Consider the following 18,199-nt stretch of genomic DNA (forward strand, 5'->3'; position numbering starts at 1 on the left):
GATGCATGTGTTTACAAAACAGAGCCCCAGTTCCCATTTCTGCCGACAGTCGACAGTCGACAGTCGGTGTAGCAGGGAGAAGCAGGAGAGAAGGGGTCACGGAGTGGGAAATAAGACAAACTGACTGCAAAAAGCTGGCTGCTGCACTCAGGAAACTGGAAAGTAAGGTCCAGGATCCAGAGGCCCAGGGCTCCTTGCTGGGAATGGCTACGTCAGTGCAGAGCCCAGTGCAAAATTAAAATGGGGGGCGGGGGCTTCTTCAAAAAGTATTAAGAGTTTCAGGATGGCGACAGCAGAGCATTAAAGCAAGTGTGAATGCAGGGCTTGAATGCAGGACTTTGCTGAGTGTGGAGCCCTGTGTGGCAGAGAGGCCACAGACCGCCCCCCACTCCAGCCCCGCCCCAGCTGGCCCGGCTCGCTGCACGTGTTCCTGCCGCATGCCGAGGGCTGGGGAGGACCCGCGGGCAGCTCCGTGGAAGGAGCATGACTCCTCTCCTGCATTGATTTTTTTTTTTTTTTTCCATCACTGATGTTACATGCTAATTTTAGAACATTTTGAATCCTCATAAAAGAAGAAAGAAAGTTTTCAATCACCTGTGAAACCACCCTCAGAAATAACTAGTGGGAACACTTTACCCAGCTTCTGTAAAAACATAATTTCAAGCAAAATTAGCATCTTAGCATCTGATTATATGTATCATTTTATCTTCTTCTTGTTTCACGAAATATTTTATCACAACTCGTTCCCTAAATCAGAAGATACTGTTCTGCAAGTTGGTTTTTAATGACTGTTTAATATTCCATTGATGAAGCTCTTTAACTAACCCCTTATTATTGGACGCTTAGGTTATTCCCAATTATTTCCGGTTTTCCCTGTTGTGAACAACATTTTGGGGAGTGTCTGTGTGCACATTTCTGCTTATTTCCTAAGGGATTGAAGGCTGTTAGGAGAGACCTTTAGGTTCCAGAAACCTTTGGAGGTTGTCTGAAATTCCACCTCGGCCGGGGGCACAGTCCCCGGCCCCCTGCACAGTGATGGTACTGAGGCGATAACCTGCCTGGCATCTTTTGACTTTTAGAGAAAAACCCAACCCTTTCCAGAGCTGACTTGACTGGGCAGTTTTGAGCACGCACAGCACCGGCTGCCACGTCCACAGCCACCCTGTGAGGGGCTGTAATCAGCCCCCTTTACAGATGAGGACCCTGGGCCCAAAGAGCAGAGACAGTGGCCCAAAGACCTTCCGCCTGTCCTACTGTGAGAAGGACACATTAATGGTTACGAAACAGGAAGTGGGCCCTCGTCCTACTAAACTGCTGATAGGATCTAGGGGTCCAGGCTGCCTCGACCACTGAGCCTGTCAGGCTGGGGGTGGAATGAGATAAGTTTTATCATGATGCCTGCTCATGGGCGATGCTCTGTAAGTGGTGGTGAGGGGTAGGAGGAGGAGGTGGGATGGGGTGGGTGGGTCAAGAGGTGAGGTTAGAGCCCCTTGGGCGAGGAGGGCTCTGTAGGGCATCTGGCTGCCTGACCAAAGGCTCCTGAGGGCAGGGATGAGGTCTGCTGACCCCAGCCCAGCACTGCCCACCACAGAGGAGCACCAGGTGTGGAGTGAATATGTCGGTGGCGGGCTGCCTTCCCAGGGTCTCCTTCAGAGGCACCTGGGCGAGCTGGGGGTGGGGTGGGGTGGGTTGTCAGTTTCCTATTGCTGCCATAACAAAGTTCACTGATCTGATGGCTCAAACAGTCAGGATTATGGAGGCTGGAAATCTGAAATGTCTCACAGGGCTAAAATCTAGGTGTGGGCAGGGCTGCTTTCTTCTGGAGGCTCCCGGGGAGAATCCGTTCCTGGTCTCTTCCAGCTTCTAGAGGCGCCCACATTCCTTGGCCCGTGGTCCCTTCCTTCATCTTCAGAGAGAGTGGCGTGTCTCTTTCTCTGATCATAGCTGGGAAGGAGTCATGTGACTAGATTGGCCCCACCTGGATAATCCAGCTGCTCTCCCAGCTCCAAGCTCTAAACGTCATCCACTTGCGCAGTGGATTCAAACTGTTGTGGATTTGTTCCTGGGCTGAGGAACTTCCTGCCAGAGGCCCCACTGGCTCCAACCTTTGCCCACCTCAAGGACAGAGGTTCTGGAAACTCAAGCAGGTTCTATGCTCAACCGGGAGCTGCTCTTCCTCCGCTCAACTCCGTGGGGCAGGTGCAGTGGGCACTGCTATCATCCCCATTTTACAGGTGAGCAAACTGAGGCCCAGAGACGCCAGATAACTCTCCCAGGGCCATACAGCTGGCAAGGGGCAGGGCTGAAGCTTGGTGACGGCTGGACCCTAAGTCCAGGGCTCCGTGGGGCTCACCACCTGCTTCCAGGAATGTGGTCTTTCGCAGCTCTCACTTAGCCACAGCTCTTGATTCTTTCCAGAAGGGTGGCGAGCCTCCCTGCCCCGTTCCCAGAACAGGCCGCTGCTCTAGGGGACGGAAGGGCCGTGGCGCAGCCCTTGGCAGGGGGCTTGTGTGAGTGCGGAGGGATCTGGGAGCCTCGCCTGGAGCAGGGCCTCAGTGCAGCTTGCATGTCGTGGCGTAAAGGTGTCCGTGGCCAAGGACGAGTCATCCCAGCCAGAATGGCAGCAGCTCTTCCCGGGCCAGCACCCCACCAGGGGCTTTGGGGTGTCTTTCCCCAGCACCTGGCACAAAGCCCAGCCACTCTGAATGAGAAAGTGAGGTAGAGGACGTTCCTGGGGCAGCCTTTGAAGCTGGGGTGGCACTCGAGGCACGAAGGGGCCGAGGGTGTGCCCCCCAGGGCCGGGGACTCTACAGAAGGCGCAGGCCGCGTCCCCTCCCAGCCGCCTCTGCTCCCGGGCCTGGGCCTGGCAGGGCAGGAGTTAAGCCGCCACGGGCACCCTGGCACCTTGTGCTGCCCAGAACGTCCGGCTCCCCACCCCCACCATTTTTCTTCCTTTTTTGCCTTTTTCCTTCTTAATTAATCATAGGCTGCTGCCCAATTTAAATATGGAAATGCCCAGGCCAGGCAATGCAATTATTCCCGAGGCCCGGCGGGCCGTGCAGGCCCTCGGCTTCGGGGAGCACGGTGGCATCGCCCCCTTTCTGGTGTGTGTGAAATTATGTGCACAAAAGGCGTCTCCGTATCCGAGTGTGTGAACTAAATAAATAAATAAGGGCTTTTGTTTGTTTGCCGGCTCCTGCACATGACTGTTTTGACTAAACCGCCCGTGTTGTCTGTGCCTTTATGGGACTCAGGAGACAGGAGGCGGGGGAGGCCCCGCAGGCCGGCCGGGGGCTGGGGGGCGGCCGCCGGGCATCTGGGCCTCACCCTCCCCTGGCATCACCGCACCCCGCACCCCTCCCCACACACACCCTCGCAGGAAAGTTCCCCAGCCCGGGCCGGGCTCCCAGGCAGCTTGGCACCGTGCCAGGCTCGCCGCCGAGCGCGGGCAGCCGGGTGGGGCGAGCGGCGGCGGCGCCGAGGACGTGGCCGGGCACCCCGGGCGCCAGCAGGACCCGAGGCCCGGAGGCCGGGGCCCAGAAGGTGAGGGTACCCCGGGTGGGGCGCAGGGTGGCCGATCGGCGGGCAGCGGGCGGTGCGGCCTGCCCGGAGCAGGCCTGGGGCGGGCGGAAGGGCGGCGGGCGGAGGACGCGGCCACAAAGCAGCGCAGTGCCAGGCATCGCTGCCGCCTGCCCGGCCGGCCTTCCTCCCGCCCTCCCGGCCCAGCTCCGCGGGGAGGCCGCGCGTGCACGGGGCCGGCCGGTTGCTGCAGACCGAGCTGTGGCCGCTCTGGCCGGAGGAAGGCCCAGCGAGGCGGGGCCCAGGGCTGTCAAGGAGAAAAACATCCCAAGGCCTGCAAATTGCTGCTCTCAGCTTTTTTTTTTTTTTTTTTTTTTTCTCCTCCTGCTTGAGAGAAAAAAAAAAAAAAAGCAGCGCTTCCTCTGGAGGCGGATGCAAAAAGGATGCAGAATTTTAACCATCTCCTGCACCGTCCTTCCCCAGCAGGGTGGCCCAGGCCCTGCACGGTGGCGCCACGGGAGGGGGAATGGCGAGAGCTTCAGATGCCTCTTTCTGGGAGGTGCTGGAAATCCAGCCAGGCCTCCTCGCCCCCGGTCCAGAAGCTGGGCCCGACACAGGGGTGTGAGGACTGGAGGGCATGGGTGCCCAGGGCCAGCACAGAGCTGGCACGTGGTGGGCGCTGGGCACCCTAACAGTTTCCTCTTGTGTCACCATCAAACATGCTTGGTGGGCTCATCTCTTGGTGGTGAACATGGCAGCTGGGGCACCCGGTTGGGGACCCCAGCACTGAGCTGGGTGGGAGGTGGGGGGCAGGAATGGTTCTCACAGACTTGGGGCCTTCTGTCATGCTGCGATCCTGGGCCTTTCTCATGATCGATTTTTTTAAAAAACAATAATGTGGAAAGTTTTCTGGTGTCTGGTGGGGATGTCACAAGCCATTCATCCAGGGCAGGACTTCAGGAATGAATTCTAGAGTGAGGAGGGTGATCTGGTCACTGGAGGAACGGCAGGCGAGTCCCAGATGCAGAAGGGGAGGCCCGTGCACCTGTCTGGGTGGGGATGCTATTCAGGGAGTGGTCGTGGGAGCTCGGAGGGATGGTCCAGGGAAGTACAGTGCCCGGGGCCCAGGAATACGTTTTAATTTTAACGTCTTTTAAAATCAGAAGAAAAAAACATGGCTATAATCATAATGAATGTATAATGAAGAATTCAGCATGGACTATATTCATCTTTATACCAATGCAGTCATAAAATATGATTTTTAATATTTATGGAGGAAGGAGCCATGAATACAAAAGTGCTTGAGTCCAGGAAAGTCACGATGGGGCCCTGGGCGGGTCCGGTCTGTCCCAGGGCAAAGGGTCAAATGTCCGGCTCCAGGGGGCCCTTTGGGGGCCGTCTGGGCGCCCTGTGAATCTGACTTCTCCAAACGCCAGCCAGGACGGGTTGGCATGGCTTTCAGTGAAGAGTCAGGGCCCTGGAGCACGCGTGTGCGTGTTCCTGTGCACACTTAACGTGTTTTACAAACGATTCCCAGACACCTGAGTGTGCAAGACCCAGTCCTCGAGGCAAATGAACACAGGGCTGGTCAGGCATGGCAGTGAGGGCCTGGTATTCCTGGCCGTTGGGTGAGGGGTTGTCACTGGGTGGGGAGATACGGTGGCATCTTCCATTGTCTGCCTGGGAGAAAGCAGGCTGCGTGCAAGGCCTGTTCCCAGGCCCCGGTACCCACAGCCTAGCACAGCTGTGTCCGGTAGAAACATCGCGTCAGCCGCAAACGCGGCCACATCTGTAATTTAACATGTTCCAGCAGCCACATTTTTTGAAAAGTAAAACTAGGTGAAATTCACTTTAATAATCCCATTTCTTTTATCTTTTTCTTTCTTTTATGCATCCAAAATAGTATATGTCCATGTGTCATTAATAAGAAATTATTGAGATAGTTTACCTATGTTTTGCCTCTTGTACTAAGTCTTTGAGATCCAGAGTGTATTTTACACGTACATCTCAGTCCGGAGGGACTCTCTGAACTTCAGAGGCTCAGTGGCCGCATGTAGGGAAGGACCACTGCATTGGGCAGGGCAGGTTTAGTGGTCCCTAGGGCTCCCCTCCCCCAGGGTTAGGGAACCTGGTTTTTCTGCTTCTTTTTTGCTGATGGCCCTTCTTGGCCAGGGGAAAGGATGCTTCCACCGGCTAGTCAAGCCCCCAGCAGCCCTGAGTGGTGAAAGAATGGGTGTTGAGACTGCAAGTTTCCAGGACGAGGAGGGTTCCTCGGCCGCGCTCCCAGACGCCAGGGGACGGTACAAAGGGCTGGCTTCAGGGTACAATAGTGGGGCGGTTAGTCACAGTGCCGGGCAGCGGGCAGGCAGACAGAGCTCCCTGTGTCTGCGTCTGTTCGGGCTGGGCCCTGCAGCCCCATTTCCCCTGCCCCTGGCCTTTTGTTTGCACCCCTCCCCACTCCCTGCTTAACCCCCTGCTGCCCGCCGCCTACCTGGCCACCTGGCTGGGGCATCCTTACCAGGCTCTGGTTTCCATCAGCCACCTGGCCAGAGGCAAGCTTCCTTCAGAAGCCGGGCTCAGGCCTGCCTGATTTCACTGGCATCTCTGGGGACAGGGACGTCGGAACAGCTCCGACGCCGTCCCCGTGGCCAGGCAGCATTTGTGCAGCTCTAGGACTAGTTCCGTGTGGCTTAAAGATCCCATCAGCATTTGAGAGTATTCGCCATTCAAGGGCTATGCATTTCTGGAAACAATGAAAAGCCAAAACTGTGAAAAATTAAGGAGTGGCCCTGAAGCTGGTGCCGGCTCTGCATGTTTTAAAGTGAACAGACTGATATAAATATTTTAATCCTGCGCATAGATAGATGGATAAGATAAAATAAATTAGTCATGTCCCAGCCCTGTCTGGGGATTGAAAGCAGACTTCTGTCAGCATTTGCTATTTAGCAGCTACAATTAAAATCTCCCCTTGTAGGTTGCAATCCTAGCATCTCAGAGATGGAATTAGCTGTTTGTTGTGATTTGACAGTTAAATTATTAACACGTGGAGAAGGTAACTGCCCCCCAAAAGGTATAAAACACAGTGAACAGTCTCCCCCTCTCTCTTTAATTTAAAAACTATCTGTGCAGAGATTCTGCATTTTGGCTTTTCTTTGCTAAATTAAAGTGGCATGTGTTTTTATTTTAGAAGGCAGAGATGGTTTGCTGTGCCCTGGGTGAGGAGGGGAAGTAAAAGAAAGGGTCTTGTGAAAATCTGTCCATCTACTTACAGCTTAAAAAGCCAAGAGCCAGACATTTTTTTCTTGGAGGAGATAAATGTCTCTAATTTATTCACCTTACCTGTTGATTACATTTTATAATTGTTTATTTTATAATTCAATCGTTATCTAAAATCGCGGATGTCTTTGGAATATAAAAAGCCTGGGTCTGTTTGGTCCCTGAGATGTTTGTTCCTCTCAGTTGAAAATCACTGAACGCTGCATCTGGGCCCAGTCGGCTCTCGGGACGGAGCACAGTCTGTGTGCATCCCGCTTCTGCCTTCAGAAAATAAGTGATGAAAGACTTATGGTCAGCTCGTATCATTTCGTTCTGATTTATTTTAAACCAGTTAAGATGATTTTAGCACAAAGAGTAGTGTATCTTACTTACATTCTGAGAGCCACTGGGTTTTCAAGCTGGAGTACAATTTTTTTTTTTTCAAAATCCAAATTTAGAAATTGCCTTTTAGAGTAGAAAACAGCATGCTGGTTCGCCTTTTAACTCACTTTAAAAGAAAGACACTGAAGATCAAATGTATTTGATTTGTAGATTTGTTCCCATCCGTTGTTATCCAGGGGCTGGAAATGGCTCACTTTTACAAAGTAAGGTAGGAAAAGGCGTGTTCGTTCCCAAACAAGCATAAAGAGTCCTTCTGGGATAGACTCTAGCCCCAGAGGGGCCACAGACATGTTTTCCCTTCCCAGGAGGAGGGTGGCATTCAGCTGTAGTGTCATCGTGTGAAAAAAAGGCAGCCCCTGCCTGTCTGAGGCACCGTCACGCCTCAGCCAGGCCACTTTGCTGTAGCGCACCTCTTAACAGATAAACGGATCCTGTGCAAATACCACAGTTCTCAAGCAAACCCAGCGCCATCTTCACTAATTGCAATTCCGCCCTGGCCATCGGCACTACCTCCAGTAATGGGGAAAAAAATTGGAAAAACGGGAAACACACTAGATCCCTGGGGAAAATGTCTCCCCTGCAGAAAGGTTCTGGGACGGACAGAGGTCTGGAAGCTGCCACAGGGACAGGGCAGACTCAAAGCCTCCGTTCAGATCTTGTGACTCTTAACGTGGCTCCTCCACTCCTGAGTTTCCCAGATTTAAGAGGAGAAAACAACTGTCCTTCCCAGCTCACTGTCAAGGGTTATTGCAGGAATATCACCACAGTCGCCAATATTTGCATAGCAAAGCTGCCGGGTTTCATTTTCTATTTGAAAGTGTTTCTCCAAAGGGTAAAGTGCTAGAGACACGTGAGCTACCGAACTTTCCTGGCCATAATATATGGTTATTATTGTTTAGGTTTAACTCATAAGTAGTAGTAATCGTTTATCTTATGCTTAAAATGAATTCTCTTTGACTTATAATAAATATGGTTGTATCATGAATATGGTCCCTTTCTGATTATGCAAGCAATATATGCTCATTGTAGAAAATTTGGACGATGCAGAAAAATGCATGTAAGGGGAAAATTGCTCGGCCTCATTCCCACTCAAGGGAATGTTTGCCGGTCACACGTCCACAAATTTCCTTCGAGGCTTTCTTCTCTGCCTCGTAGCATCTACTTTCGGGTGACTCCGCGGCACTTTTTGGCACTTTTTTGCTGGGGCCACCTGTCCTCTTTGTGCTTCTTTTCTGCAGTGGCAGCGCCTCCCCTCTGGCCCCCAGGCTGCCTCCTTCGAGCAGGCCCAGCACAGGCCCTGGCGTTTGGGGAGAACGTCTTGGGCTCCATGGTCCCTGGCCTCCTTCCCCTGCCCTTCTGGGAGCCATGTCAGGGGAAGGCCAGACAAACCGTCAGCGCGGCCCCAGGGCAGAGCCCAGGCTGACTCAGGGCATCTGGGACGAGGGACAAGGGGCAGGAAACACAGCCTCTCACGGTGCCCAAGCCATGGAGATGGCGAAGAGCACGGCTAGGCCTTCTCCGTGCAGGATGGGGCCGGGAGGGGGGAGGACAGCAGGGACCCTGCGGCAGGAGAGAGGTGGTGAAAAGCAGGCCTAAGGTTTGAATTCTCGGCACAGAAAGCCCCTTGGGCCAAAGCACTCCTTAGACGAGCAAAGTTTCGTCAGACCTGTCGAGGTGTTTCCAAGGTGTTCAGCTCTCTGGTCTTGACTTAAACCCACCAAGCCCTTGAGGGTTAGTGCCAAGTGACTTGGTAGGCAGAAAGAGGCCAGCACTTTCGTGCAAGGGCACAATTCCCAAATGCTGTGTGTTGCAATCAGGCATGTGCCTCGGCTGGTCCCACAAATCCGTCAGGCAAAAGTTCCACATTTACCAGGCCTCTGGAGGGGGAAGCAAACTGATTTCCTTATTAGTTTCTGGAGTAACCGTGATCTGAAGTGAATTCTAGACTTTCTAAGTTCGTTCCTGCCACCATAAATGGAGTCTACAGGCTCTGCCTTAACCCCCTTAGATAACGCAGTGGCTTCAACACCAGATTAACGATCGATCATTAGAGATTTATTAACAACCCACATTGCAGACGGACTTCACAGGCAAGGTCACTGGTCGTAGTGTTAGTTACAGTACAGAAATATTAGCAAGAGCTGAAATTTGTAATAATAACAGGGAATGCTGGGGTGAATTATCACGCGACAATAGAATGGAATATTATGTCACTGTTAAAATGCTGTTGACAGAGTTTGTAACAGCATGGGGACGTATGGGATACGATATTTCACAAACAGTAAATATGTATGTAAATTACATAATTGTATGCATATGGTCACTGTGGGGAAGGAGATGCAATCGAATATTTTTTTCTGGGTGATGGCATATAGGTGAATTTTCCTTTTTCTGTGTGTTTTAGACTTGAATTATTTATACTTGATACTTACTACTTAAATTATCTCGCTTTTAAATATCTATCTTCTTATTTTAATTTTAAATTACTTGTGCTTTAGATTATGGTGCTTCTCTAAACATATGGTATTTTATAAGCAGGAAAAAATCATTTTTAAAGTCTTGTGAGTAGAAATATAGACAAATGGCATATTTCCCTTTAATAGTTGTGGATAGATGGCATGTAGCAGAAATATTCGTTAGACCAACAAATATGTATAGTCAGTAAATACTATTCGTTCTCTTATAAAAGATTCGTACATTGATAGCTTATTAATCAAACACTACATGGGTACCCTAGCCAGACATATATACTTGCACAACTAGGGCATAAAAATGTCAGCTAGGATTTTGTTTGAACTTAAGGAGAAGTATTTTTGTTCCCTAAACAATAGCATCGAGAAGGGGAGAAACAGGCATTCTTGTTCTTCTTGGCTATTTGGTCCAATGACCCCCCACAACTCCCCCCACCATGGTTAGACTCTGCTTGAGTTTGAGTTTGTGCTTTCTGCTTCTACTGCTTGGTTTTTAAGGGCAATTTAAAAGATCCTGCAGGTTCGTATCTGGAGAACATAGATCTTGCATTCAGCCTGCCAGATGATACGCTGTGGTCTTTGGGTGGAAATCTTAGTGGCTTATTTATACTCTCATGTGCCTTCTTTTAAAAGAAAGAAAGAAAACATAATTTTTTTTCCAGCTTATACTTCCCAGGATTTCTATATCTCAAAGATTATTTTAGAAATATATATTATTCTGCATTCTTAAGTCACCTGCTGACTCACAGCCGGGAGGTGCATCTCTTGGGACAAGACAAGAGGCGGGAATTTTCTTTTTTAACCGTAATGCTACAGGATTTTGTGACCTGGAAAATCCTGTCCATGTTTCCATCTCAAATATCAGCCTTCAAGCAAGTGTCATTTGCGTTCCTGTAAAATGAATCCCCAGGACCGGCAGTGCTGGAAAGGGTAGAATCTTTAAAATGCGGGGATTGGGGAAATGACTCACTCTCCGGGGTTGGTTTAAAAGGCCCCGTGGGGGGTCTCCCAGAGTGACCCCCGCTCGGGACGCCACGTGGCGCAGGTGAGCCGGGACGCGGGGACCCCCTCCGCCCGCCGCCCGCGCGCGCGCGCGGCTGACCCACAGCCTCAGTTTCCCCCGCTGTCTCCGCGGGCGGGGGCGGCCGGGCCGGCGGGGACCCGGGGGAAGGGTCCGCACGCGGCAGGCCGGGCCGGCGGGGAGGCGCCCGGCTGGGAGGTCCCGCGGCCTCCGGGGCGCGACCCTCTAATCCGCTTTAGTCACTATATTGTGCGCTTTGCTTGGGCAGAGTAAACAGGGCGGGCCCACCAAGCGGCGGCTGCCGGCCCGCGACTCCCTGACCCCGGGGTCGCGCCCTTTGTTCGCCCTCAATGGGGCCGCCCCGCCGCCCGCCCGCGGCTAATTGGGGCGCGTGCCGCCGCCGCCGCGGACCCCGGCCCAGCCTCGGACCCGGAGTCTGACAGGGACTCCCACCGCGGACCCTACGACCCCAGCGCGGATCCGGACCCCGGCTCGGACTCGGACCCCGGACCGGGACCCCTGCTTGGACCCCGATCCTTGCCTGGCTGCAGACTCGGCCCCGGCCCCCGAATCAGGCTCAGACTCCAGGACCCCCGGCCACGTGGACCCAGCCACAGGCTCCGCTCCCCACCCGTTGTGGACTCCAGGCTCCAGACCTGATGCCACCCGGCCCGGCCGGGCCCTGGCCCTGCCTCGGCCTCACCCGCGCTGGGAGCCGGAGGGGCTGCCTGGAGGAGGCGCGCGAGGCCTCCCGGCCTCCAGAGCCGGTGCGGACCCAAGTCGAGTCCCCGGACCCGCCTGGACCAGACTAGCCTCGGCCCCGCCGCCCGGCCCGGTCGCGGATGCGCTGGTCCGAGGACGGACCCCAGGCGGCCACCGCGCTGCGTGGGCGCCTGTCACCCGGGGGAAGGGGGGACCGCGACGACACTGCTGCCCGCGTCCCAGGCCGGGAGCCCGGCTGGAGGCGCCTCTCTGCAGGGCCCTTAGGGACCGCGAGCCGCCGGCGGAGGTGCAGAGGAGAGGCCGCTGTGCCTTGATTTCCTTTCTGTGCTCTGTGGGAATCCTGCAGATCGGAAAGCAAAGGTGCTGCAGGAAAGCAGAGTCCCCTGAGAGGGAAGCAGGAACCTTCAAACCCTTCTGCACTGGGATTTTGCCTCCGACCCCTCCCAGCCCTTCTTTTTCCCCCAAATCACTACCTTTCCAGAGTCTGGGGGCAGTTCCGGGTGAGACCCGTCAGGCCCGACGTGATGAAGGCCGTTGACACTAAACTCAGCCTTGATCATCGTCCTCTGCGTTCTTTGTTTTTTCCTCAAATGTTGGACAAGGTTATAATTTTTATCCCAAGCAGCTTTTGAGACTTAGCTCCTCGTAACTTCTTTTTTTTTTTTTTTTTAAGTTTTTTGTCTGGTTTTTTGTTTGTTTGTTTGTTTGTTTTTTTAAAGCACCGTGTTCTTATAATTAGGTGCAAAAAGGAAGCAAGAGAAAGGAGTCTTGAGAGACTTTGCCTTTGAAAATGAACAGGGTGGCTTCAAGTTCTTGGCCAAGCCAGGCAGGCCCTCTGGCCCGTGCCTCATTTATTTCATGGTTTTTGTTCACCTGGCTTTGCCAGGGAGACTTTTTAAAACGTTAGGTTTGTTTCGGAGCTTGTTGTTTGTGGGGCGGTGGAATATTCTGATGTGGAATTTGGCTCTAACAGAAGGCGGTGTTCTGGAGTTTAGGGTCGTGCCTTGCTGCCCTGAGGATGAGCCGGGGTGTGTACCGTGAGCCGGGGGGAGGCAGGTGCTTTGGGTATTTCTCGGGGTGGTGCAGATCTCTGCTGGAAAGGGAAACCCTGGGGAGACGGGCCCTGCTAGCATCACCTTCGCTAAGACCATTTCCTAGATAACCGGTTTCCCTCTTTCCTTATCCCTTTCTCATTGTCACGTCCCCTCCCCCCACTACTGCAGCATCACCTGCCCTTTCTCGTTTCTGAGGATCAATAGCTATCTGATCAGACTGCACTTGCCCCTGCAGAATGCTGATTTCCAGGTCCAGGACCTTGGCCGCCCCTCCAGGAGAGAACTGCTACCGTGAGCCTCTCCCCAGGGAGCCGGTCATTAGGGATCCTTGCTGACTCGAGACTCTGAGGTTATCCCAGGTCTTCCTTGTCACCTGTTTGGCCTTTTATATTGAGACCATGGGCAGGGGCCTGGCAGGTTCGCAGAGGGCTGAAAGTCGGGGAAGACTCAGGTGGGACCTCGGCGCTTCCGTGGCTGCTTGGCTGGCGAGCCCCTTGTTGCAGGGTGTTGGGACCCCAACAGAAAGGGCGGTGGACAGAGGGCATCGTGACCCCTCAGCTCTGGCGAGGCGGCTTTGTTGCGAGACTCTGGCAGGCCCAGCGCGGGGAGCTCAAGTCTGTGATTTCACACCGGAGGTTGATTCGTCCAGCACAGCTTTGAGGGGGTGACCAGGATGCACCTGGCAGGGAAGGGTGGACGCCTCAGATGGCCAGAGCTGGCTGCGGGAGTAGGGGATCGCCAAAGCTGGCCGGCTCAAGGCGGTTCTGGGACCCAGATTTCAATGGAGGGCTGTTTTTCTTGGGAACTGTTCTTACCTTTAAATAAGCCTATGTGTGCATGAGTGCAAAGGGGTGGGTGGTGATGTTTTCCATAAAAAAAAAAAAAAAAAAAAGCAAAAATAATAAAGTGGTGTGTGTGTGTGCAGGGGTTCGGGGATCCCAGGCCTCTGCAATATTGTGCCCAAGTCACTGTTGCAGCCACCTGGGCCTCAGTTGCTCTGGTCTTGAAGGAGGTCTGACAGTTCTGGTTCTGTCTTCCACTCGGGTTGCGAGGATCACATGAGATGGGGCTCAGAACACGCCGCATAGATGACAAAACGCTTGTTCTCCACCCACATGAGATGCCATCCTTGTTCCCTTAGGGAAAACCTTCACGGAGTCGTTGCCTTCTGAAAATGTTCAGTGGCACCTGGCACTGACTAAATTCTTGGTATCGAAACCTCCTGCAAAGGTACAAGCAGGGTGCGGGCTGAGCATGGTGAGAATTTGGACAAGAGACAGCATTCTCGTGCCCTCAAGCCCTTGATCGTGATAACAAGATGGCTACCAATTTGGGGGACCTGGATTTGATGCTTTGGAGACCCTCCTCCTCCTGGCATGTACGCCCAGAGCCTGGAATGTGTATCCCAGGGTCCAAGGCTCTGTCTGCCACCTTGCCCAGCCTGGCTTCGGTAGGGGATCTGCGGGGCCCAAACCCCAGCCCGGTCCACAAAATTTGACCTCCTCTCCTGAGGGATCAGGCTCACCCAGCTTCCAGAGCTGCAGGGTCGAAAGCAACCCCCTCCCCAGCCCCTGGGCCCTAGCCTCACTCCCCAAAGCTGGCCTTGCCACTTCGGTCCTAACGACGCCGAATGAGGTCAGCTTGGTTTGCCATTCACAAAACACAATTTTTTTTTAAATTTTTTTATTGCAGGGAAAGCTTTTCTATGTCTGAGGTAGGTCCTTGTTATCTACAGCAGGTTATGTTTTCACTGACTTTTGGTGTTTGCACATGTGTCATGAAAAAGGGAGTGACCCCAAAAGAATACAGGTCGGGCCTGCCCTTCTTCTGGGCTCGGGGCTCACCCCCAGGACCTCAAGTCGGCCCCAAACCATAAGGGCAGTAAAACTTGTGTTTCTATACACACACATACATGCAGACACACAAACATACATGGGAGTGCATGCACACACACGCAGGCACACACACATACACACAAATCCTAGGATATTATCCTCATGTTGCCAGCATTTTAATGTTCTGATATTCAAGTTTGAGGCACCAACAGGCTGTCTTGAAAGGCTCATTCAGCCTGTCTGCCTTGGAGCTATTTTATTTATAAGTCTTCTTGTCACGTCAAAGAACTCTGTGTTTCTTGTAGGCTGTGTTCGGGTGGTTGAGTGTTTTGGTTTTTGGCTACAGCTGGTTAATTTTTCCGAATCTGTAGATCCAGGTGTGAGTTGAGAAGTTTTTTCCCAAGCACAAGAAGTTTCCCAGTGAGCCTCGGGGTCCTCCTCGAAGTTTCCGGCGTTCTGTGTGTGAGAGCCTGCCAATATCAGAGAAGCTGTGAGTGAGGGAAGAAGGAGCTGGTGGCGCCCGCATCCCCTGTCTTCTCTCAGACACTGAGACTGGGAAGGACTTTGGAAGCAGGAGCTTGTAGCCTGTTTAGAATATAGAGCTGAAAAACTGGTCAATGGCTAAGATATTAGCAAAAGCACAAATCCTTGATGAGAGTTAAAAATTCTTGTTTCTGAGCATCGTTGAAAGCCAAGCACAGGAGTGAAAATGCCTGTCCACGTCTCTCATTATTTTCGAATACATCTAAAAAATGTGCGTTCATCATGTAAAAATTATATAGACTCTTACTTTCAAGATTAATGTCGCCTATTGTCTGATTGTTTACATGACCACTTTCTTTTGGTTAAAAAAAAAATGAACTTCAAGTTCCTTTAAAATTAGGAATTACATCAAAAGTTGCTCTATAAATAGCAAGAAACAAAACAGAACACAAGCATTGGCTTTCTTTATTAGCATTTTTTTTTTGCAGCCATTAAAAATTATCTTGTCTTGCAGTGATAAATTTAGGTGAGACATTTTTTCACTTTCTGTAGAAAGGGCATATATGAAAAATCCAACTTTAACCTTGTCTTTCTGTTAACTGGCTCTAAAAGGTATGATATTTACACGCAGTCGGGAAAATGAAAGTGTCATTATGCATAAAGCAAAGTACTTACTTGTGTTGTGTGAAATCATGTTAGATTTTAAAAAAATAAAATGGGAGTATCTCAATAAATAAGACCACTGTGGTCAAATTTCAAACAATTTGTAATTGACACTCCCACCCCCCCGCAAAAGTCCCTCATTCTATATGGGTTCATTTGGCAGGCAGTTTAGGTTTTGTTGCAATCATTTTAAAGAAGTCATCTGTGAAATCTTGGTTTTTTAAAAAAGTTCCTGCTGTCCCTTACAATTTAGCACTGAACCATATGAGTTCTAAATCAGGGTTTATTCCCTTTCTGTTTTTTCTTTATTCTAGAGGGCTTATAATTTACCTAGCTGACTGAAGGGCTGAGAAATGATACTAAAATTCCCATTTCATCTGTGGAGAAGAAAAAATTTCAACTGACTTACATTAGCATTTCGGCGTTATTTAAATTTCTAAAAAATAAACATGTAACAGTTTTTAAAGTTTAAAATTGCTTTAAATTCTTAATAGCTAAATTCTGCTTAGATATAATTCAAAAAGAATAATGACTATTTCAGGCCCCTATAAAGGATTGATAAGATACAAAAAAATTCTTCACAAAAAAATCAGAGGCTTTTCAACTATGAAAGGAAGGCATTCCTTGAAAATTGAGGGAGTGAAACTCTTCAGATTTTCTGATGTCTTTTAATTCTTGTGGAAACTGGTACCTCCTTCTACCAGAAGCTGTTAAAGTCCAAATTCTAATATATCTTTAACTGCTAAAAAAAAATTGCTATGAGCCATACAATAGATTCTTCAGAGAAGTGTTAATTTCCCAATTTATGACGATTCCATTTTAGAAATTGCAGAACTGAACAACCTGAATAAATAAATTCAGCACCCACATCTTTTTGAAAGGTAGTATTGATTTTTTAAAAATTTAGTTTGTCCTGTGCTTTTTCTCATTCCTTATATGAAGCCAAGAATGTAGCTTTGGCATTTGATATATGCATATATAACCAGGGATATTGGCCGTTCATCTTTAATTCATATTTTCTGATTTGTGTTGTTACTAGTTTGGAATGAAAAATATTCATTGTCATTCCTCATCTGTAAGGGAAAATTTTTCATACTAACATGTATGTGTGATATACAGTATAGTCACGTATTTATATACACGATCAAACACATTAATTTAGACTTCTGGTTGTTTAAAGCTCCCCTATTAATTGAAAAATATTAATTAACTCCTTAAAGAATGCTCTCAGGGCTGATAGACTTTTTTTTTTGACACATATGCACAGGTAACATCATGGAAAGTGAACGTGTGGACGTCCAAAATGTGTTAAATATGATAAAACAGCTGCTCACAGAAGGTTTCTAACCAGACAGGTGATTGCATGGGTGTGGAGCTCCACCCGGCATGCAACGGATCGCTGTCAGCTGCGGGCACAAGTCTGTTCTTTGTGTGTATATATATATTATATATATATACACAATATATATATTTACATATTTTTTTAAAAGAAAGAAGATATAGAAATGCTCTCCCAGCATGCTTTTTTCTTTTTTTTGCAGGGGGAGGCTTGGCTAGTAATGCAGTACCCTGCCCTGTGCTCTGTTCCTCACATATGCTTGTCCCATGGCCAGAGTTTCATTTCTGTTGCTAGTTAACTCAAAAACTGAGTCAACTAAAGCAGAAGATTTTGAAAAGCGCTTCATTATGTGTGGAAGGAAAGAATCCTTTCTGCGGGTGCTTGCTCGCTTTTCCTTAACCAGCCTGAGACCCTATAAACTGTTTAGCTGCTCTGAAGGCTTCTGTCCGCTCTCCTCAACTCTCTCCATAACAAAAAGAAAATGCTTACCCAAGGTAAACTGATACTAATTGATAGGTTTTGGGGTAAACAATTGAGAGTAAAAATGAAGCCTTTATGAAGTAGGAGTACAAGTTATTACGAAACAGAGGTACCAAAATGGAATCCCAAACCTACAAACTACTTGGAGACAAAGGCAAAAAGAAACAAAAAAATCATAAGCCTGCTCTGCCTTTCCACACGGTACCCAGAGCTCCTTAGAGGCTGTTCCAAAGGACACGTTGTCTGGGATGACTGAAGAAGTGGTATCCTACCCACGAGCCGCCACAAACTGGCCATCTCCGGTTTACCGGGCTAGTCTCAAAAGCATGAGAGTCTTGGGTAGGCAAGTCGAACATCCAAAACCCCAGTGAAAGTGTAAGTTTTCACTCGCACTCATCCAGCTTGCTTTAATTCGATTAAATGCATCTGTTTACTAAGTCCTTGTAATGTCTTGGATACCGAGGAAAATTTTAAACTATTAAAACGTCGCTAGGTTAAGAAAAGGGAAACTACACTCTCAAGTGCCCCATCCTTGTGAGGCTGGGCTTCGGCCGAAGGCTGAGCCGGGGCATAGCAGGAAGTGGCCGGCCGCATTCCCATTAGGCAAATCTTGGGAGAAATCAGGAAAAAATAACTGTATAAGGCTGATACTATAAACATCCTGGTATAGCGAGAGCCTCCCTAGGACTTATTTTTCAAATATCTGACCACGGGCATGGTGCGGCCCACAGGCAGAGACCAAGTTCTTCCTCTAGGAAAACTGTCCATCAGCGTCTTCCTCAACAAAGTCAATTCCCAGGCTTCCGTTTTGCTAATGGGAGCACGCTTTTTAATATTATTTACTTTGAATAATATAATGTGATAGCGAGTTGGAAAGAGACTTTCAAAACCTGAAACCTGAAAAATACCCAGTAGAATTACCTGAGCGCTATTATTTTCTTTGCATAAAGCAG

At 50.1% G+C, this 18,199-nt stretch overlaps 1 protein-coding gene and 1 long non-coding RNA gene across 3 annotated transcripts in view; both read left to right on the forward strand.

Annotated features, from left to right (window-relative positions):
• LOC113621156 (killer cell lectin-like receptor subfamily G member 2) overlaps positions 1 to 18,199 on the forward strand; it is a 65,900-nt gene that overhangs the window by 3,075 nt on the left and 44,626 nt on the right. The window contains exon 1 of one of the 2 annotated variants that reach the window (XM_027107979.1): positions 1,470 to 2,234. The exons of the other annotated variant lie outside the window; for it this stretch is intronic. Within the exon in view, the coding sequence (XP_026963780.1) occupies positions 2,153 to 2,234 (82 nt within the window). The 5' untranslated portion in view covers positions 1,470 to 2,152. Of the gene's footprint in view, positions 1 to 1,469; positions 2,235 to 18,199 lie in introns of those variants that run through there. 2 annotated transcript variants of the gene reach the window in all.
• On the forward strand, positions 3,358 to 15,524 carry LOC113621160 (uncharacterized). Its single transcript, XR_003433087.1, has 2 exons — positions 3,358 to 3,543; positions 14,653 to 15,524. It is a non-coding gene; the product is annotated as an uncharacterized LOC113621160 (long non-coding RNA).

This window comes from Aethalodelphis obliquidens, unplaced genomic scaffold (genome assembly GCF_003676395.1).
Source record: "Aethalodelphis obliquidens isolate GAN/ISIS:26980383/991018 unplaced genomic scaffold, ASM367639v1 scaffold8, whole genome shotgun sequence".
Classification (NCBI taxonomy): domain Eukaryota; kingdom Metazoa; phylum Chordata; class Mammalia; order Artiodactyla; family Delphinidae; genus Aethalodelphis; species Aethalodelphis obliquidens.